The sequence below is a fragment of the Corvus hawaiiensis genome, chromosome 19 (genome assembly GCF_020740725.1).
Source record: "Corvus hawaiiensis isolate bCorHaw1 chromosome 19, bCorHaw1.pri.cur, whole genome shotgun sequence".
Classification (NCBI taxonomy): Eukaryota; Metazoa; Chordata; class Aves; order Passeriformes; family Corvidae; genus Corvus; species Corvus hawaiiensis.
The window spans coordinates 11,669,246-11,691,703 of record NC_063231.1 but is presented as its reverse complement, the minus strand read 5'-3'; the positions used below and the strand labels follow the sequence as shown (position 1 = coordinate 11,691,703).

At 45.4% G+C, this 22,458-nt stretch overlaps 1 protein-coding gene across 4 annotated transcripts in view; it reads left to right on the top strand.

The window, feature by feature from the left end:
* The window catches only part of MYH10 (myosin heavy chain 10), a 91,709-nt gene that overhangs the window by 23,057 nt on the left and 46,194 nt on the right, over window positions 1-22,458 (top strand). For all 4 annotated transcript variants that reach the window (XM_048323836.1, XM_048323840.1, XM_048323837.1 and 1 more), the window contains 2 exons: window positions 9,894-9,921; window positions 19,601-19,703. In XM_048323836.1, coding sequence (XP_048179793.1) covers window positions 9,894-9,921; window positions 19,601-19,703 — 131 coding nt within the window. The remainder of the gene's footprint in view (window positions 1-9,893; window positions 9,922-19,600; window positions 19,704-22,458) is intronic.

Genomic DNA, 22,458 nt, shown 5'->3' with positions numbered 1-22,458 from the left:
AGGGTTGGGATTGGGATGGGTTCCTGTTTGCCTCACTGGCCATGGACAGGAGAGGTGGGAGTGCAGGAATCTGCTGCAGCTGGCTCTGCAGAGCCTGATGGCACCGCTGGAAACTGCAGCACAGTTGTGAGTTTATGATGAGTGCGTGGAGCTTAATTAGTCTGTATTGGGTGCTTTCCATCTACTGCTCTGGAGTGTTCAACAGGCCAACAAGAGGTAAATGGCATTGTATCTCTTTTTAAAGCAGAAGTTGTTCGTGGTGACATTCAGCATTTCAAAAGAAAGGGATTTAAAAGATGAAATTAAATTTTTCTTCACAAAACCACAAGGAAATATTACTGCCTTTAGTACAGGAATGAGTTCATAATACTGGGTCAAAAATTTTTGCAATGATTATCTTCTTTCCTGTACCTTGTTTTTCACATACTTTTCTAAAGAAGGACTAAGTCTGGAGGAAAGGTGATATTAGGTGCTGAAAATGGATGAGGAGAAGTTGTTGGTAGGGAGGTGCTCCTCCTGTTCCCCTCCTGCTTCAACGGGCAGATATTACCCCCCTTTTTAGTGTCATGTACACTTGGTTATTAGATGGAAACAGTGTTAAAACAGCAGTCACAGCCATTTGATAACCAGTGACTCCTAATGAGGGAAGGAGCCCTTCAGTTACCAGCGTATCTGCTGTGAAACTGCTGGATGGGTGTTAGTGCCTTGTACTTCCAGGAAATAATGTCTGTGTCAGGCCTGTGTGCTCAAGGGGGAGAGAGAAGGAGATTTTAAGGATTTCCCCCTGTAAATAGCAGAAGGATTATATGATGCTCATGTTTAGAGGAAGATTCTTGTGTGTGTGCACAAGTTCATGTGAGTAAAAGCTCTTCTGACCTTACAGAAATGAAGGTCGACACTTTTCCTCCAAAGGAGAAGAGATCTGTGACTTTGTCTTAAAAGCTGATGGATGGATTTATATTGTGCAATTGCACACTGTTGTGCTGAACTGGAATTTATTGTGAACTCAGTGGTGATTCAGGCACAAGAGGGTGGGAGTGTGGTGTTTGTCCTCTGACTTGTTGAACTTCTTTAAAACCTATGCAGAATCAAATTGAAAGCAAATTTGTGTTTAAAATGAACGTACCACTGACTTGGGTCTTTTGATGAAAGGATTTTAGTGTTTGAACTGTCTCACTTGATTTGAGGTACCCACCCTGCCCTCCCCAAATCTTAATTGCAGACAAATGTTCAGCTTGAACACACACAGCACATGAAGTGGGTTGTGCTGTACCTTTCCACACTCACATGGTGGGCTCGGCTGTAAAGGGATGAAAACTCCAGAGCTTTTGTCTCCTGAAATGTCTCATGAGAATGTAGCAGTGGTTTTTGCATGTTCTCTTGCAAAAGTGTTTTGGAATTTCTTGTGTTGGGAAAAATAGTAACTCCAGTGCTGAAGAGCAGAGGTGTAAGGAGTCTGTGGAGCAAATCTGTGACCAAAAATATTTCCACATAACCATGTTTGTCACAAGACTGGCTGTGGGACTGAGGATATATCCTTCAGAAAAATCCTTACAACTCACTGCCCAGCAGCAGCCAGGCCGAGGTGTTGGAATGGGTCCCTGCACGTGGCTGGCCTTGCTGTGGTGGGGTGATGTGTGAGGTGATCTCTGTCCTGTGTGTGACTGAACACAACACCAAACCATGCCCCTGCTGTGTCACTGTTGTCACACTTGCTCTCTCCCCAAACTCGTGGAGTTCAGGCATAATCAAACAGCTTGGGAAAGAGGTCACTGGAGTGAAAGTTGCCAGCCCGTTTTGTTAAGTGGTTTGTGCTAGATTGTTTGTTTGGAAAGGAGAAGAGCAAAAGTTAAATGAGTGAGCTTTCATGGCAGATCTTAAAGGGCCTCCTTGAATCATTGTCTCAGTTGACAGTGTAATCTTTGTCTAAACAAAATTGTCCTACATGGGAAGTAGAACAACTTAAGCAGGATTGATGGAGAATGGAAACCACTGCTATGCTGAGTGCTCTGCAGTCCAAATAAACCTTGTCCAGCCTGTGGCTTGCCAGCTACTACTAATCTTAGGTTACTGCTAAGCAGAATGCAAATAAGAGCTGAAATGTAAGCGTAGGGATGGCCTGTGTGGATTTTCAGTTCTCCTGGGAGGGCTCCTTGGGAGGCACAAGTCAGGAGGGCAGAGACCTGCTCCTGTGTCTCAGCAGCTCCACGGGCATCAGTCCTGGCAGCTGTGGCCGGGGCAGTCGGGGGAGTCTTTCCCTCTGGACTGTCACTGCCCTTCAGCTGAGCTGCAGGAAACCCTCCTGTGTGACCCAGCCCTTGGCCTGGGCAGCGAGCTGGGCCCAGCAGCTGTGCCTGGCCCCGAGCTTGGCACTGTGGGGATCAGGAGCCCAGGGAGTTTTCCCTGATTTTCTCCGAACTGAAGCTGCCTTGTGTGCTCTGCTCATCTCCTAAATTACAGCAGTCCCCTCTTTGAAGAGGCTGGATAAATAAACCCATACCTGTTTGAATTTGGTACGGGGGCAGCACGTTACCTATAAACTGCTGTTCACAAACTTAGCAGCTCTGTTGTAAATTCTAAATTAGATCTACTAGAGCTTCTCTTAATGATATTTAATAAAGGGAGTGAAAGACTGATAGTGAAAACTAAACCATAGTTAAGGTTCTTCAAACTTAATTAGGGCTAAAAAGTGAAATAAAATTCCAGTTCTCCCTGGTACGTGGCAGGGAAGCTACCCCCAGCTGCATGTGGTGGGCAGGACATAGTCCTGTTTGTTTTGTCCTCTTGTGCTGACTCAGCCCTGGCTGGCAGGGCTGAGCACGTCACAGTTTTCTCCTCAGGAATTTGGGGAATTTCAAGCTAATGTTGCAAATGCCTCGCTCGTGATTTCTAAAATAGTCTCAATTCACAGCTTGGCTGAGTCCTCCCAGGCTGGGGCTGTGCTGGGTGAGGGAATAATGAGCGTGGTCACCTCGTGTGCTGCAGACATGCAAAAACTCCCTGTATCCAGTGCTGTGGGTCACTGTAACAAGTGGCAGGGTAAGCCATGACTGGGCTTCGAGTGACCTCTGCTATGTATCACTGCTAATTATTAACGTAATGGACTCAGCCAGCAGCAAACCTGGAGCGTGGCTGTTGTGATTTATCTCAGATGTTCCAGAGGAAAGGATAGAACCACATGTTTTTTCCCCCTTTTTAATAAAATCTTTTGTTACTTTAACTCAACAAATAGCAGGAACACCTAGTGTTTACACCAATGCCCCACCCCACAGTGGAGAGGTGTTTCAGTGACCCTTCACTGCAGAGTTGGGGATCTCCTGCAGCAAGAGGCAGGAGTGAAATGCTGCTTTGTTAAAAGGGTTTGTGGCAGCTCGAGCTGACAGTTCTCAGCCAGGCAGAGGAAATGCAGGAGACGCTGGCTGTGTCTGTCGTGTATCAGGCTGCGTGGGAAATGCCAGGTGAACACCCAGAGCTGCCGACTGCTGATTGATTTAAAGCAGCTCTGTTGGATTTGCCTTTGAAGCTGGGCTGCAGGAAGAGGGTTGATGTAATTCTCCATGGACTGATGTCTGAGCGGTACTGGGGGCTTTCAGTGTTCTGAGACAAAAGTGTCTGAGCACTGATGAAGCAAAGCTGATAAATATTCTAAGACTTTAAACCACTGGATACCCACAAGGAGTGGACTGCACCTGAATTTAATCTTTCCTCTGGTATAAATTAATGTTACACCTTTTGGGACAAAGAATGAGAATTTCTGCAAGTTCATTGCTTGGCAGTTTGAAAGAAATAAGAGTTGGATGTAAAACCTGACCAACATATGAATGAGTTGATGATGACAAGGCAAGAAGACAAAAACAAATGCAGTTTGAAGGTGCACCATGAGAGGTGGCTTCCCCTGAAGTGTCCTTGAGAATTTCTGACTTCCAGAGGTTCCTTTCAGCTTTTGGAAGGATAGTGCAATGATCCTACTCACCTTTCTTGGAGATACCTGTGATGTTTCCATCCTGTAGTCACCTGAAACCTCCTGAGTGGGTAACCTGACAGTGATACTGTCCAGCTCCCGTAGCACTGCTGGATGTGTCACATCAGACACTTCGGGCATGTGTAGGTTCAGCTTCTTTAAAACTTTAAACAGTTTTAACTTGGTGAAATTTAGGTGTTAAAACTTGAAATGTCAACTTTGTATCGTTAGCAAATGTCCTGCTTCCTGCCAAGTTCCCTGGAGCGTTTGATGGGTCACAGTGGGCACAATGCTGATTTATTCCTGCAAGCTGCCCTGGCTGTGGGAGGCTGCAGAGCAGCGCTGAGAGCAGTGAGCTGCACATGGAGATGATTGCACAGCTGCAGATGGAGGTGAAATGTAGGATAGCCAGCAATCTCGTGGTGCCCACAAGTGTGGCGGGGCGCATTTGGCCTGGTAGGTGCCCAGCAAGCAAACTTGTGCCTGTCACTCTTCCTGCTGGCTCTGGGTAGAGGTGTTTGTTGCAAGTCACTTTGCAGTGCTAAGTGTTTGATGATAGTTTAGGGAGTAACCAGGCAACATTTGAAAGACAAACACAAATTAAAAAGGCATGCTTCATCTCTGTAAGCAGATCTCTTCCCATGCTTGTCAGCCCAGCGGGAAAATAGGAAAAAGAAAATAATTGGAAGCTTGGAATCAAAGAGTGGCAGGTTGTGGGACCACCTGCGTGCTTTTCTTGCCGTGAAGCGTTCATGGCCTGGTCCTGTGAGTGCTCTGGCAGCAGCAAAATCTGTGCTGCTGGGAAGGTCCCTCTCCCCCAGGCACTGACCCGTTTTCACAGAACTTGTCAGGAATGCAATTTTTAAATGACCTTGGGTAGATTGATATCTGAGCCTGTTCACTTACAGCAGAGGGCACACATACAACAGATCCTTGGAGCCTGCATCCACAACAAACAAGGCCATCCACCAGGGAGCTTTTCCTGGGCTTTGGTCTGTGGCACCTGGGGATGAAATACCACCTACAAATAAACAAGCACCCTCCGTTCCCCTCCGTGGGGTCTCTTTTTAGAAAGCCAATGATGTCTCCTGTTTGAGAATATCAAAGAATTTGCCTCCTCCACCCCCCCAAAAAAGCTGGGATTTTTTTTGATGTCTGTTGCAGAAATGGGGCTGGCATTTGATCACTGCTCTGGAGAGGGAAAAGGAAAGGCTATGCCAGAATGAATGATCCACAAGAGTTTTGTGCTTGGCTTTGGGGGAGGACAACCCTTGCTGTACCTGCAAATAAGAACCATTTTCCTCTCCATGGTTTTCTGCTGGCTGGATGTGTGGTAGCCCTTTGCTTTCTCCCCAGCCTGAGTTGGGAAAGCAGGTTAAAACTCACATCCATTTTCACTGCTTTGCTGGATTGAACCTTTTTCACCTTGGCACACTTATTTCATGTTCTTACCTTAAATAAGGGGATTGAGAGACAGGGTCTGTATGGAAGTTCCTGTTTGATAAGAATTGTAATCAGAGAGAGGTTAAAGCTGAAAGCAGGCAAGGCACACGTGGAATTGTTTTCATAGATTTATCAATGAGTGCTAATTCAAAAAATGCCTTTCTGGTTGGGCAGGTCACTCAGGGACAGCTCCAAATGGCTCCTTCCATTCATTCCCAGTCAAATCGTGAGAGAGATCTGGACATTTGCAATACTCAAAATATCAATATAGTAAAGGGTAATTGGAGCAAAGCCAGTTGTAGAGGCTGGGTATCTGTGTGCTTGTAAACTCTGCTCTGTGAGAAAGCTCCTGTGCTTGAAATGTTGCTGCCTTTGAGTTTGAGTGGGAAACTTGAAGATAGATTTTTGCTTTTCTGTTTGATTGTCTTATATCAGTTTATAAATGACTACAGTGTGACCAGAGCAGAACAAAGTTATGCCTTTAAGAAAAGCTGCTTTTAAAATACTGTAATTCTTTTCTAGACAGAGTCTATAGGTTGGAACTACAACTTTTCAGAACGTGCTGCCTGAACCAATTACCCAACAAATGTTTAATGTACATCTGGAGCCTTCCCCTGGAGTTAACAGGGGTTTGTTAGGGCTAGGCTGTTTTGGGAGGATATAGCTTGGTGAATGAAGGGCTGTAGCCTCAAATGATTTTGTATTCTGACAGCCAACACTTCCTGAATTTTATTATAACATCAGGATCTATTCTGACTGGATTTTTAAAAGCCCTTCTGCTGCTGAGCACCACGTTTGTTTGAGCAGCTGCCAGCTGCTGTCCCCAGAGCTAATTCCTCTGGGGAGGGGAGAGCAGAGTAGGTAAAAATGACTTTTAGAGCTGTAATTCTTCCTGTGTTGTGTTCTGGTAATTCTCCTTGGCCTCTCTTCCAAGGGTTTCTCCCTGTAGTACGAGGGGTTTTGTGGGGCTGCTGCTGCTCCTCACCTGGGGCTCAGATCCTGCCCGTGGGTGGAGGTGAGAGGAGCAGGAGTGAAAGACATTCTCTGGGAAGAGTCTGCAGCTCACCTGGGCTGGGCAATGTGCTTTTCACAGTGGCTTTAGGGTGACCAGAGCCTCAGAAGCTGGCACAAGAGGTGGTTCTCATTTTCCATATGCTAGTTCCAGTGTTTGTCTGGCTCTGTTACAAACTCCACCAGGGAGCTGATCTGGTTGAAAACTAAATTTTGCTGTTCCATCAGCTACTGTGCATGTGCCCAGTCAGCTGCTGGTTCCAAGGGGGGAATGGGATGGGACACTGGGCAGAGGAAAGGAGACATCAACAGCTGCTCAAGTTGAATTACAGCAGGGGGGGAGCTCCAGCCTAAAGCTGGAAGTTTTTGGAGTATCAGGTTGTATTGCCTTCGTGCTTCCAGATTCTTCCATTCAAAAGGATATCCTAGTCTACAGAAAGTGTTACTTCATCAGCAGAAAATAATTTTTTTTTATTCTTAGACTCTGCATGACTTTAACTCTGATTTTCAAATTAGGGATATTGGATAAAATCTTTTCTGTGCAACTTGAATGTTGTGGTCTTCAGTGTAGCTTGAAGACCTTGGATGATATTTAAATCCAAGCTGCATAAGTGGTAGATTCCAATGGGACTTGCCTGTTTTGGTTTGTGATTAAAACCAAAGGGTTGTCTTGTGATGTTACTTAAATTAAGAGCTTGGTGTTATTTCATTGCCTCTTAAATGTCCTCATCCTCGTGCTAATATTCACCTGATTGAGCTGAACTGACTTACTGAGCATCTTTGATGAGTGAGCTGAGTTGCTTTAACCCCTGATCAGCCAAGCCCTGGAGCCTGCTCAGAGGAGTTCAGAGCTTCTGCCTCACCCCAGAGAACAAATCTGGCAAGAGCCACACATGGGCTCAGCCCTTCCAGGCAGGCTGAGTGGAATGTAGGTACAGTCCTGAGGAGGGGAACCACCTGCTCGGAAATCAAGGCTGCAGACACATCGTGTTTTCTGGGGGAGGAGAAGAGCTGAAGAAACCAGCCACAAATAACCCTTCCACGTTAGTCATTTTGTCAGAGGCTTTTTCAGAGTGAGTCTGGGGAGATCAGCTCTTCCTTGGGCCAGAAGGTACCTGGCATTGGACACTGTGTGAAGCATCACCCCGAGCTTTCATGTGTAGGTTTGGGTACTGTCAGGTCAGTGTTGGGTGCTGGAACTGGCCATCAGCATAAGGGAAGGATCACAAGGCAAAACCTGGAGCTTGCTGTTGTCTTACTTCCACTTTCACGGTCTGTGAGGTTCAGAGTCCAGATGGACACAGAGAAATGGATTTGGAGTTGATCTGCACTTGAGTGCAGATAATTTACTTTGTAGGGTCTGTGTCCATTCAGGCTCCTGGACAGAGAAAATTAAAAAGCTTGGCTGCACTTGCTGGAGCTTCTGGCAATGACAAATAAATACAACTTTCTGGACTTGTAGATTGTCTCTAGGACTAATTGGGTGAGAAAATTCATTTATGCAGTGTGCCTTGTGTGTTGTTGCACAGTAGCATTGCCTGGTAAATGCACAGGTAACAAATGTCATGATCCAAAGCATTGACAAACACACACTGTCTTTAAATAAATTAAACTTCAAGGCAAATGCTAGCTGTGTTAAGTTTTTTTGAAGTTCCAAACTGAAGAGCTCTAGTTTAGAGGAGACTGTGTTTTTTGAGGTAATGGCCTAGCTACAGTGACAAAATTAGAGTGAAGTGATTCCCGGGAAGTAAGAAAGGGAAAAATCAACTTGTCACTTTAAAAAAACGCCTCAGTAAATACTAAAGCTAAGAAATACTGACTTTCAACCCTACTCATGGTACCGACTTGGCTTTCATTCCGCTGTTTCTTCTGAAAGAACAGATGATTTGTCCTGTCCTGCGTCACCTTGAGTTTTTGCTGGCGTACGGAGCTCAGTGCATGAGTCACTGCTGGCTGCCCCTAAGCAGGTCAGGGTCACAGAGCTGCACTGCTCAGTCTGTGCAGGACACCCAGCTGCGGCTGCAGCCCTGCCCTGCAGCTGCTCCTGGCACCAAAAACTTATTTTTGGTAGGTCTTGCAAGACCAGCTCCCAGATATCAAACCCAGAAGAACATAAACAAGTGTTTTCTTAATGTTTCTCTTGTCATACTCCCACTGCTTTTGCCCACTCTCACCTTTCATTTCTTGCAGTCCCAGGCTTCTCCTTTCTTTTTTTGGTGTGTCTGTGCAGGAGTTGCTACACCTCATGCAGCTGTAGGGAATGATCCGGGAGCATCCCTGCAGGATTGTCAGGAGGGTCACCAACTCTTGGAATTTTTCTTTCCCACTTTTTAATAATCTAAACTAATATTTCAGTTTTCCTGCACTCATTCTGCTGTTTGTTACCCTTCAGGAGGGATTTTTGGAGCTCACATCTGCTTGCAAGACACAGTCACAGGCTGCAGGATTCATGTTCTGCCCCTGGTAAAGCGCAGCCCAGTGCAGCTGCTCTGCACAGCACGCGAGGGGATCACTCCTAGTTCTTAGTATTTTTGAACAACGGCTTCAAAGTACAACTGACTGCATGTTTTTAACATTTCTCAGCCAGAAAGCACCTCCATTTTTTGTCATAGTTGGTGTTAATGCAGTCTAAAACTTGCCAGGGGTGGCATCTGTGCCTCAGCCTGTGGTGGTAGCGTGCACGAGGAGCATCTGCCTGCTCTGAGAGACTTGAACTGAAATGTTTTACTTGCTGCAGGTATATTTGGATGTTTTGATGATATAATTTTTAATATGGTGCTGAAATATATTCTGTGGAGCTCTTGCCATGATGAAATAGCCCTTGCAGGCTGTGTCTGACCTTCAGGAGTTCTTCTCAAAGATCGTGAGCACAGCTCTGTGTGGCACAGAAGTGCTGAGCCACAGTGCTGCAGCATTTGGGTTTCCCTGGATGTCCTTTGGACAAGGCTTGCATGAATAAGCTGAATTGTGGGAGCTCTTCAGGCCTGTGTGTTCATTTAAAAAAGGAAACAAAAAGCTGTGGAGGAAAGCACTTGTTTGCAGGAGATGGCAGTGCTCTTTCCAAGTGTGTGGTTGTCAGGGTTGTGTGCTTGAAACTAAAACGTTTTCTCCTCACATAAGGTTTTAAATTCTTTATGCGAACAGAATAAGAAGTGTAAGTCCACTTTAGCTGAAAATATATTCAAAAACCTTACTGTGGATGATTAATAAATTGAACCAGAATTTTGACTTCATTATCTGAAATGGCAAAACTTTTAGGAACTTCTAAGCTGTTGTTTGAGGGGTGTGTGCATGTGAACTGGGGATATTATTAAAGGGATATTATTAAAGGGATATTATTAAAATTACTTCAGAGTGTCCTTAGAATTCTTAAACTGAAAAAATGAATATTAAAAATTTTAAATTAAAAGAAACAGTATTGCAAATCACAGAACAGTGTAAACAAACCCCTGTAACCATGTTTGTTCTTGTTTTGCAGACCGTGAGGACCAATCAATTCTCTGCACGTGAGTGACTGCTTTTCATTTGGGCACTTTTGGGGATCTGTATTGTGAGAGGGGGCTTTGGTACAGCTGTGGGAGTCAAATCTTGGTCTTTAATCCTGACAGGCAGCGGGAAAAGATGTAGCATGAAGTGATATTTAATATGGGGATATGGTCTTTTAATACTGTAATTCACATTACTGCGTTTTCTGGGCATGTGCTGCTTAAGAAATGTAATTTAAAAATGGCAGTGAAGAGTTGTGCATCTGATCCAAAAGCTTTAAGAAGTTCCCATCTCGGCAGTGCTGTGCTGTAACTGCTCAGTGGGAAATGCCTGGGGGAGACAAGAGCCAAAAGTGGCTCTGGAGACCCTGAGCAGCAGCTCAGCTTTGGGTGTGCCTCAAGGGGGGATCTCTGAGGAAGGTGACACGAAGGTTCCCTTTTACCTGAACTCCCTTTTCCCCGCAAGAGCAAACTTCTTCTTAGCTGAGTTTTCCTGGGATCTGGAACTGCAGTGCTTGGGAAGCCAGAACACAAGCAGGATTTCAGCTTGTGAGCCTCCTGAGCTGCTCTGTGCTTGGACTGCAGCTGGAAGGGGTGATCCAGCTTCCTTCCCTCTCCCCCACGGACTGTGTGTTCCTGCAGCTTCCTGTGCTGGCGCTGGGAGTTGCAGCCGGTGGGATAAGGATTCCCTGCGTGCTCAGGGAGCGAGGCTGGCTCAAACCCAGCCCTGCACAGAATGGTGCTTTTCACGTTCAGTCCCCTGGGCCAGCCCTCCGTGTGCCAGCCTGAAGGTGCGAGGTGCAGGAGGGAAACTGTCCCTGCTGGGAGCCGCCTGGGGCTCAGGATGGTTCATCTGTGTTGGGAACCACACCTTGGCTCTGTCCTGGAGCTGCCTGCAGGGACCAGGCCTGGGTGGAACACAGCGTGCTCAGGTGTCTGAGGGAGAGGGGCAGGTACAGTGCTTGGGTGCCCCTCTGCTGTGTGCCACTGTGTTGGGAGGATCCTGCTGCCTGGAATAGCTCAGTGGGGAGACCAACTGCTGGAAGGAGTCCTGGGTTTAGTGTCCTTCTTGACATGAAGGGATTCAGTTCTCCATCTTCTGCTTCCTGCAGAAGTGTCTTAACTCTCAGAGTCTCTACAGGACTAAGGGTGGATCCTTTCAAGCCATGCTTTTTCCAGCTATGGATACCATGAATACAAGGTTCTCAGGGCCTAAGGACACAGAAGCAAAGAGAGTTCTGTACTTAAGATAAAAGTTGATCCAGTTAATTCAGGCTTGGCTAGGTCTGTGGTTCCTGCTCCTAGCAGGACTTCTGTTTTCATGTGATCGCTATTTCATGTGCCGTGCACAAAGCAGCCCTCAAAGCAGGGATGGGATCCCAGAGTGAGAAGAAACGCTTTGTTCTCGTGTGTTTGTGGATGCTTTGGCAGCGTGTGCTTGCCCCAGGTGAATGTTTTGAAGTAGCTTCATGTTTTGTGTCTGTGCATGAACTTCACTCTCCTTTGCATGGTCAGCTGAGCCGCAAGGTTGGAGTGGCAGTGCTGCAGGATTTGGTGAATGTCCAATCTGCCCGTTTCCAAGTTGGAAAGCCTCTAAGCTCTCCTGCCTTCAACTTTGTCATCACCTCGCCTCTAAGGTTCCTGTGAGCTTTTGATCCTTCTGTACTGAGTGGACAATTGATCCCTGTTTGGTATCTGGTACAGAGCATGGAATTTGTGCATCTTGGCCTGGGTTCTGGGTGGCTGGGCTTGGCTCTGCCTTGCATTGCTGCTTCTGGTGAAGAGGTAAATTGTGTGTCCCCCTTCATGCCCCTGGTTTTGCAGGTCCTAGACTAAGGCAGGAATAAATGAAATGCAAGGAGAGTGTCTTAACCACACTGGAAGGGGTTTCAGAAACTCCTGTGGCACTTCATAAGGCTCATCTTCTCATCCCAAACTTGCTGTCTCAGGACCTGGATTACCTGATTGACCCTGATGTTTACTAAAGCTGGCAGCCCTCAGAATACTTTTTCATTTCTCCAGTAGGAGTGGTTCAGGGTAGCTAATGGGGAAAAAAACACCCTTTGAGTGGACAGTTGTGGTGTGCCTGTCATTTCCCTGTCTCTGACTGCCTGGACCGGAATTGTCTGCAGACAAAGCTCTCCCACTTCTTGCTGAAGGTCTGTCTGCTTTGCATCTTCACCTGTCTTCCCTTGCCTCTATTGATGAAGTTTCCTGGTTTTTTTACCTCTCATGGCCTTTAGAGGAGGAGCAGTCACTTCTCCAGTAATGGTATTTGAAGGACACCAGGGCTCTGCATCCAGCCCCCTTTTCCTCTTGGCAGACAGCAGTGCTGCTTTTGGGGCAATTCCTAAGTATGGGATCGGTGCTATGACAAGCCTTTGGGTTCTTGGTCTTCAGAGATTGTCTCTGCAGTTTTCCAGGTGCCTTCCTTTGGTTCTTAGTGAATGTCCAATCCATTTGTACTTACCTTGGAAAGCTTCAAACACTCTGGTCTCCAATTTTGTTGTTGCCTCGCCTGCAAGATGAACGTAAGCTTTTGATCTTCTGAACTCAATAGAGAACTGAATGCTGATTTGAATGTGGCACACATGGCATTTTTATCCTTGGCATGAGAGTGTGTAATTAAATCTGGGGTTGAGGCAGTTCCATTGTCTTCCCCCATGCAGATCTTTAGGAAACACCAGTTTGTTTCCTCAAAAAGGCCTGCACTCCTGCAATCATTATTCTAGTAAATAACAAGCTCTGTGAGGAAGGTGAGTGCAGGTCGATCTTCTTGAGGAGTCCACTTTGCTGAGAGTTCTCTTAATTTTTTTCTCTCTGCAAGCTGTGCTGAAGGATGAGCTGTGTTTCACTGAGATGCTGCAGGAACAGGCTTTTACCTCCATAGCTGCACAGATGGTTCTCCAAGCATGTCTCTCATAACATCTCATTGTTTTGAAGGCAGTGGGGTTACCTGGAGGTTTCCTGTCTCAGCTTCATCACCTGCTAATGTTCCATCAGGAGTTCTGCATAAACTGGTGTTTTTAAAGTCAGTAATATTTTCCCAAAGTCAAATGTACCAAGGAGGTAAAAAAAAGCCTCCACCAAACTGTGCTGCTGCATTCTCTGGCTGCAAAACACCTTGTCCTGACATGGAATCTGGTTCTTAGGAGGGGATTGCTGGGACTGGCAGCTGCTCTGGCTGTCCTGCGCTTCTCCAATCCAGACTTGATGACAGATGCCTTCCTGCTCTTGCTGTAGACAGGAGGTGTCTCTGAGCATGAAGTGCTGTGCTGTCTTGCTCTCTTTGTTACCTTCTTTTCTCTCCCCTTTCCACTCCCCACCTTTTAAGCACCCAAATTTAGACAATTGTGTTGTTGCAGGGACTGTCTCCAGGGCGTGACTGGGAGTTAGTGGTGTGTAACATGCACTGACTCCCTTGCTTCTGGTTTTTATCTTGGTTCATAGTGGCACCTCCCCTTCCCCATCTGTTTGTGTGAGTTGGGGAGTACTGAGCCCAGGAAGAAACTTGGAGAATAAACTTATTATGGATAGGCTTTTCTCAGAGTGAACCAAAAGTCCTTTTCCCGTATCTGGAGGCCTCTGCTGTTCCATGGCATCCCCCTGATTTCCTCAGGAGCAGTGATGGGATTTCTGATGTGCCCTTTGGCCTTTCACCAGCTGAAAAACCCAAATATGGCCAGAGACAGGAACATTTACAGCTCCCAAATCCCTTGGACGATCCATGGGTGAGAGCCAGATTATTGCTTGGCTAAAGATGAGATGGGAGGAGCTGAACAAACAGTAATGGTGAGAATTTCTTCTTAGCTTTGAAGTTGGATGGTTTAATCTTGGGCTGCTAACCACTAACAGATGGTGAGAAAGGCTGCTGGAGCTCTCCTCTGCTTGGGAGTTTGGTTCATCCAGCTTTTCAACGAAAAGCAAACGAGCACCCCTCAAAACCAGCACTTTTCTGGGAAGCTGGGCTTAACCAACGTGCATCTCATCACTCCCCCTTGACTGGAGTGCAAATGAAAGTTTATTTTGGACTTTGCCTGTAAATTCTTAGTTTGCTGAAAAGAAAGGAAAATACGTGGAGTTCCAGAAACGTCATGTTCCTCCTAGCTTATAAGTAATATATATATATATAACATAAGTTCTATATATATATATAAAAGCAGTAGCTTTCAGCTTGTGTTGACTCAGCATCCATCAGTGATTTGTACAGAGATGTGATGCCAACACTGCAACATTCCCAGATCTTCCCGCACATTTTCCCATTTCTGTGGGATGTGAAGTTGTGCTGAAGAGCTTTTCAGGGCGGGTTTTGGTTGGTTTTTTCTCTTGGAGAAGCTCCAGCTGCTATTTTGTGAAGCTTTGGTGTTTCTCTGCTTGCTGAGCATGCCAGGCTGATGACCAAGATGAAGAAATTTGTGTTGTGGTAATTAGGAATTTGGGAAATACTCAAGAAAGTCAACTCTGAAAATGTGCTGCACTGCACTTTCAGAGCCAGTGCGTTCTGAAGTGGAGACTCTTACCACAGCCTTCTGGTATTCCCCAAACTGGGCCTGGGCCTGATAAAGAGGTGTTTAGCAGATGCTTGCAGCCCTACAAGGATATCTAATCTGAACTGGCTTCCGTAGGAGTGATGGGGTGTGGAGAGAATAGAGGCTGCTTATTAAAGGCCAACACCAGCAAATACCAAACATTTTTGTATACAACCCCTGGCTGGAGTCCAGCTGGTAACATTCCCTAGGCAAGTGGTGTGGAGATGATGTGAAGCATCAGGAGGCAAAGGAAGCAACTCTAAAGCAGCCACGTAAATAGTAAAGCCAATTAATGACTCTTTTCCAAACTATCAGTTATACCTCTTGCAGAAAATAAGCCAGGTGATTAAGACACCCTTTAATTACAGGTCTTGTCTGTAAATATCTGTTAATTTGTAACTGGCAGATGATCTGCTCAGTTGTGCCTGAGAATAAGTGTCTCCTCTGTTCTTTGCAACTGCTGTTGTGACAAGGACAAAAGGCCATTGTTGGGGCTCTTACATAGGCAGTTACTTTCTCCTCCAAACAATTTAAGTGCATATTTCCATATTTCCATGGTTTGGGGCCTTTTCTAAGTGGCTGCTTCCATGGAAGGAGGCCCTGCTGGCCAGGGAAGCTGTGAGCAGCAGGTTGGGTTCTGTGTGCTGGGAACTTGCCCAGGTGCCAAGGGAGTGGTGCCACTTCTTCACAGGAGGACCCTCTGCTGCCACATGAACTTCTCATCCCAGAGCTTGTTCCTGATCAGGAAGGATAGAACCAGCCTGAAATTCCTGGGGCAGAGGAAAGGCTTGAGTGATCCAGGCATCCAAAATGCAAAATCCTGACTTGTTTGGGTTAGCTTTTCAGGAATTTAAATCACAGAGATGATCTCCAACTGCATCTGACCATCCTAACGCATTCCACATCTTCAGGAATATTGTTAGTCTGCAGACTGTGCCCAGGCAGCAAGACAAAGAAAAGCTGTCTTTGAACTGCAGAGCTTCCTTTGGACGTGGGGGTTTGTGTCCCTCCGCCCTGTGCTGCTCGGGCACTTTGTACCTTCTGGGAAGCCTCTGCTCATGGAGTTCATGGCTCTCTGGGGAAGTGGGCTGGAAGGGGGCCAGTCTGTGCAGTGGGCCTTCAGTAAACAACTTTAAACTCATCTGACTTCCCTAAAGTCCATAAAGCATTTCCCAGGTCAGGGAGAGGTGGTGGCCCTGCCACACCGGGTGCTGTCACTGTCACAAGATGTGAGAATGCCTCAAAGCTGCTGGACAGCAAGGAAAGCAACTGTTCCCTCTGGGAATAGGTCCCTTGGGAGGGGCACTTGACCTGTTCCTGGAATAACACCTGCTGCTGGAAGTGGTGCTGTGGGGAGAGGCTCCCACCCCTGCTTGCTGCCTCTTTGCTTTGTCACCTGCGAGTCCTCTCCCTCTCTGTTCTGCCTGTTCTCCAGAGGAGAATCCATTCAGCAGTGGAAGTGCCTTTTGTGCAAGATTTGGGCTCGAGTTGCTCAGGGAAGGAGCTGCAGCTGGTTGAGTCAGTGCCTGGTTTTTGCTAACCAAATTGGAGCTGGGATAAATTTGCCTGGAGAGTTCTCGGCTTTGCTGAAAATGGCACTCCAGCTTTACATTCAAAACCATGTTAAACTTTAAAGTGCTCATGCTGGCTAAACTTTTCCTATTTTAAATGTGCATGAAGCTGCTTCAAAGCAGCAGCTTTGCTGCTCCAGGGAAGAGCACTTGGACATGGGATCCTGCATAAATTCACCAGTCAGTGTCTGACTTTGTTTGACCTGTCCCTGGAAGGTGGCTTCCAAGGGAGAGATCCCTCAGTTAAGTGATGGAATAACCTTGTAATTCCAACTATAGCTAAGGAGGGTTTGCTTCCTTGGGAGCACTGTTTGGCACAGCCCAAGGCTGGAGCTGAGTGTTTCCATTCAGCCCCATAAGGTTTGGATTCTACCAGTGGAGCTGAGCCTGAAATGAAGGAGGTGAAGTAAAGAGCCTCATGCAGTTTTAGCAGAGCTGCCACTGACTGAGGTAAGGCTGGTTCTCAGCCCAGGGCTTTAGTTGTTTAGTTTATGGTAACAGATTGAGTTGTATTAAAACAAGGGGTTGAAAAAGTTGAGCTTTAGCTTCGTGATTCCATCCCCATTCCGTAACTATTGTATGTGGTGTTACTCAGAGTTTACCTTTTTTGGGCAGGTTGATAGAGGTAGAAGATTTTAATTTATTTTTATAATCCCCGTGTTTGCACTCCTGGGAAAGAACCAAAGTATGCAGATGTCATTATTCCTATAAATGCAAAGGACTTTATCCTAAATCTTCGAATTCTTTCATAGTATGTGGCAGCAGAGCTATTTGACACGATGCTGCAGGAAATATTTGGCATTCTTGTAAGCTCCAGGGAGAGCAGGACTGGGATGATAACATCCGTTAGTGTTGCTTTTGAATGAGGTCTTGCATAAAGACTCTCTAAAATACCCCTCTGTTAGACTTAGAGGGTTTTTAACACAAGGAATGTGTTTCAAGCTGCTGCTTTTCCTGTGCTTGTGCAGCTTTGCTGGTGTGCCTGCAGCTGACTCTTCCAACCCCGTGCTGCCCTTTTACAAAGCTGCCCTCTGAGCTGTGTTTATTGTACCAGCTTCTCTGCACTGTGTGTGTTAGAGGAGATTTCCCTCTTTTAAAATGGAATAAACTTTCTTCTTGTGATTTGACAGAAATGTTTCTCTAGCTTTACAGGCACAGCTAATAGTGCATTCCCAAGCTCTGCTGACAATAAGAACAAATTGTATTGTTTTAAAATGTAAATGTATATTTTGCTGTGCTTCTTACTTCTCTTACCTGCTGGAATAGTTTTAGCGTTAGCATATTTTAATATACATCTAGAAACAGGCAAAGCTGCTTTTATTATTGCTCATGGTCATGAATTATGTTAATGTAAACACTGCAGTGAAAGGGAAATGAGAAATAAAGACTTGAGAAGCAAGAATTGGCACCTGATGGTTTGGAGATTTTTTCCTGCTTATCAGCATTCACATTTGTCATGTTTGTGGGGACTCTGGGCTGGGTGGAAATGGGATTTTTCATTAGGTCAGAGGGTGTTGTTCCACTTGTAGCGGTCCCAAAGTACACCCAGTTTCTGGGTTTCATACTGATGGTATCTTGGCAAAAAGGAAACCCAGTTATCCATTAGCCGATTCTCAGAGTAATCTCCTTTGCAACCAGCTTTTCAGGTAGGACCTTCCAGGTTTTTCCATGCACTGAGCAAAGCCAGCCCAGTCAACAAGTTTGCAGGGAACTCCCCTCTGTCTCTGGAAAGCTCGGAGTAACTGAATGCAGTGCTTTCTAATCTTTCATATTCTGTGGTATTTCCCAATGATTGTGAGGAGAAATGGACCAAAGTGGTTTTAGACAGACTGATGGAGCTGCTTCCAAGAAGCAGATGCCACCAGTAGAACAGGGGCCCTTGGTTAACCCTCTGGAATTGCAGCCACAGCTGGGTCAGTGAGGCTGTGGAATATCCCACAGCTCAGCTGCAGGACCATTTTGTCCAGGGTTTTCCAGCCAAACTTGGGGCTTGCTGCTGTTCTGTCAGGACAAACAGCAGCTGTTTCACCTGAAGCTCTTGTGAGGAGTCCCACGAGCTGCTGTGAATAAAGCTTCTTGCTCCTGGGTGCAGAAATGCCCATCCTGCCATCCCTTAGCAGAGGCTCCCCTCTCTTAGGGCCATTCCCCGTGGGCTTGCTGTGATTTTGCTGTTGGAAGGTGAGGAGCAATGAGAATGTTTGAGTCTGTTCTCTCAAAAATCTGGGCTGGTATCAGTATGCTTCCTGTATGTGCAGAATTAAAATTCCAAGAGCTCTCTCGCCTCCTTTCTGCAGCTGCTGAGTGCAGTGTGAGGATAGGGATGCTCCTCAGCTCTTATCTGATCTAGAAGTGCAGGTCTGGAGGTACTGAATCCCTAAGGAAATGCAGATTAGCTACCAAACTGGGGTGTACAGCACAGTGGAAAAGGCTGCAAAAGAAGGTGCCTAAATTCCCCTGGTAAATGAACATTTCCATTATAAGTAGCTTAGAGGAGAAATAAGCAGGCAGAGAAAATGTGTGTTTGTTATTCTCACAAAGGAGTTGGCCTCCAAACTGTTAATTTTTGAACAACTGTTGAATGACAGGAGTGCTTCCACTCTTTCCATGCAAATCCCCATAATAAAATCCCTTTCAGCTTCCCACACGTCAGAGCTGCTCGTGGCAGTCGCTGTCTCCCTGGAAATCTTCCTCCAGTGGTTTGCAGCCATTGAGTCCTGCCTAGGGCACACCTCCATCCCTCTGCGGGGTGGATGTGTCTGAAGATCAGACCTAGGTTAGAAAAAAAACCCCAAACTGGCATTTTTAGAGCCATACTAACATCAATTGTGATTGCAGGGACGTGAACTTGGTCACATTTCCTGCCCCGAGTATCTCCTGTAAACCTCTCCGTCAATTCTGTCTAAACATATTCTGCTTTAAATCCACCTCTGGCTTAAAAATGAAATGTGCATGTGCTATCTGTATTGATCTGTGAACTCTGCCACTCTGCACTGATAAATTCATTTCTCAATGGTTTCATGTAGCCCCGTGGCATTAAATATATTTTTAACCTAGAAAAGAGTCAGAGACGAGCAGTGGAAAGAATCTCTTGTTTAAAGTGTGTTTTACTACACTGTATTTCTGCCTCCTAAAGGTACTGTTTCCCTTAACTTGGAAATTCCCATATCCAAATCCTGGTATATAAAGTATATTCAAATCATGCTAAGTGTAAAAGTGTGTATATATATATATCTCATGATTTAAAAATAAAAGTGTATCTGCACCCTGAAAAATTCTGTCTGCAGTGATCAGGGCAGGGGACAAGTGTTTCATGTTACCTTGGGTAGCAAGGAGTTCAGGCATGAAGCCAAAAGCTCTTAATCAAACTGATGTTACACCTTGTATCAACACCTTAATGCTCAGGGGATCTTTAGGATGAAGGAAGGATTTTCAACAAATACCTTGTGGTTCCCTGCAACATCCCTGCTGTTGGGTTTAGGGGGTCAGTGAAGATCTGCTGCACGGGCAGGGCCATAAATGGGATGAAGTGAGGGGCTGGAAACAAAGATTGCTGAGTTGTTGAAGATGAATTTTGAGGAAAATGTCTGCCCTGTTTTGCAGAGGTGAATCTGGTGCCGGGAAGACTGAGAACACTAAGAAGGTTATTCAGTACCTTGCTCATGTTGCTTCCTCCCATAAAGGAAGAAAGGACCATAATATTCCTGTAAGTTGGGATATTTTCTCATTTGTTTATTGCTCTTTTTGCAAACAACCATCTTTGCATTTGAAAAAAAGACTTTTTTTTTATTAAAGATAAACTGTAATATAATCTGTGTAATTTTGTCTCAACCATTATTTTCTCTTTAGCAGTGGCTGAAATGAGCAGTTACACCGAAACTTCTAATCCATGTCAGCTGCTTAATTTCTGTTGTGAAATTAAAGGCTTTATACAAATAAAAGCAAAGCTTTCTGATGCAATAAACCCCATTTTCCAAAAAAAATCGATAAACCCAGGCAATTCTAACTGAATTTAGTTCCCACTGGATGCAGTTTTTAGTACTATATTTGTGAAGAAGCTTTCTGTGCCTTCAAAAATTAACTTGTGAATGGGAAAAATCATCCATCTTAAAAACTGCTGTAGACTTGCTATATCTAGAAGCCGGCATCTAATTAAAAGCTCAGATTTTGTTACACTGTAAACAAGTGAGTATATACTTTTATATCTGAGAATATTGGTTTTTTTGGTAGCTTGAAACTTATTTATATAGAAGTTTCTGATTTCTATAGAAGTTTCTTTAGATTTCCTGCCAGGCTTCAACATTTGCACTGAATTTTTAGTGATTGTTTGCTTTTAAAAAAACAGGAATGGGTTTGAATATTTGTTATTATGGGCACTTGGATCTCTTTGCAGTGAAATATTAATTCAGCTTTGCTACAAACAGTGTCTGACTGTAATCAAACTGGCACGTGCCTGGTTTTCCAGTGGTAATCCAGGTGCCTGTGGTGGCTGGAGCCTTCAAGCTACATTATCTTATGGAATTCTAGAATTAGAGATGTACAGAATTACAGCAAAGACCTCTAAGATCAAGTCCAGCCTTTGCCCAATACCCCATTGCCACCAAACCATCCCATGAAGTGTCACTTCCACTCATTTTTCTGAACCCCTCTGGGGATGCTGGTTCCATCACCTCCCTGGCAGCCTGTTCCAATGTTTAACCACTCTGTCAGTGAAGAAATTGCTCCTCATACCCAACCCGAACCTCCTCTGGCACAACTTGAGGCCATTTCCCCCCTGTAGCAGCTACAACTTCTGTAAATTTAGTGCAGCTTACATGAATTCATATTAAGACATTCCTGAATGTGCCAAGGCTCAAACATGTAGGAACACGAGATGACTTTTGACCAGTCTGTGAAGGGAAAAAAAGTCAAGGATTTGAAGTGGGAGAGAAGGAAAGGTTGCAGGTAGATTTGGAGAAATCTAGTGAAGTGTATGGGGAAACTTCAATTTTTGCTTTAATCAAGAGCAAATAATGTGAGTCTGTGCGTTGATACTCAGACTGGTGCTGGTTTATCACACAGAACAGATGAAAATTTGTCTCTGTGAGTGTTTCCTGAGCAGCCTGAGAGTGCTGCACTTGTGGGCTGCAGGTGGCAGGAGGAGGTTTCTCAGGACTGGAGGCTCAGGGCTGTGTTCATGGCTCTGCCCCGTGTGTTGGGAGGTGGTGGCTCTGGGGGCACTGTTTGGGACATCATCCATCAGAACTGGTTTTCTGTGGAGGTTTTGATTTATGAATATTCTTGGCTTTATCACTAGGCAGCCTTCAACAAACCCAGTATTTTTTAAATTTCTACAGAAGCAAAATTGCCCACAGGTTTTTGGAGAGGAGGGAATTGTGCAGGGTTTGCACCAAGTATTTCTAAATGTACTGTTGATAACTTGGAATACCTCGGGCTGAGAGATGCTTCTGGAAGCCTCTTGTCCAGACACCTTTCAAAATGTACCTTCTTTCAAAGGGAGATTGCATTGCCCAAGCCCTTGTAAAGCTGAGTTTTGAAAATCTTGAGGGATGGAGATGATGCAACTCCTCAGGGAGCCTGTGAAGGCACAGGACAGAAAGGGGAAAGCTGAGATGTGGAGCACAATAGGGGTAGGGGAGTCCCCTGAATAATCTTGGATCGTGCCTTTCATTCAGAGCAGTACCACAGTGAGCACTGAATTTGCCATATATCCATGAAAAATGCAGAAAGTTTGCCTCACCAAACCAATTTTGAAAATATAAATGAGTCTCCCTTGTTCTGCAGCAATTAGTTTTAGTTATGTATTGGAAACAAAGAATGTCTAAGCCTCATAGGTGCCACTGGAAAGCTGGGAAGTGTCAGAATGGGGGTTACAGAAGCAGCCCTAATTTGGTCCTGTTTGCATATTCATCAGAAAGCTGTAGAGGGCTGGTGGTGATCCATAGTCTGTAGAGCCTGTGCATTACCCTGTGCACAAGAAGATGCTAATTAGGCTTGTTAAATTAATCCATGACTTGTACCCATCCTGTTACAGATAATTATCAGTGACATGCATATTTCTGAGACTGTTGAATGTCTCATGGATTATTTTTTTTTAAATGAAGCAATTTGTATGCTAAGCCTAGGGTTGACTTTGATTTGCCTGACAGAGTGCTGTAAAAATAGAACAAACCAAAGGAGCAGCCCCAGTCTGACACCTCAGAGCAGCACTGATGTCACTGGGGCTCACCAGGTCCCTTCTCCAGCTGGGAAGGTGGGGAAATGCTCAGCCTCTGTGAGGAGCATCTCTGCCCATCCCCTGCACAGCCTGGCGTGGTTGGCATCCAGCTGCTGATCCATGAGGCTTTTCTGTCCCCAAATCCCTCTTTCCTTAGAGCTGCCAAAGTCCTGCCCAGCCCTTAGCACATCGTGCCTGGAAATCGAGTCAATAACGCAGGGTAGCCACAGGGGCTGGAATTTCA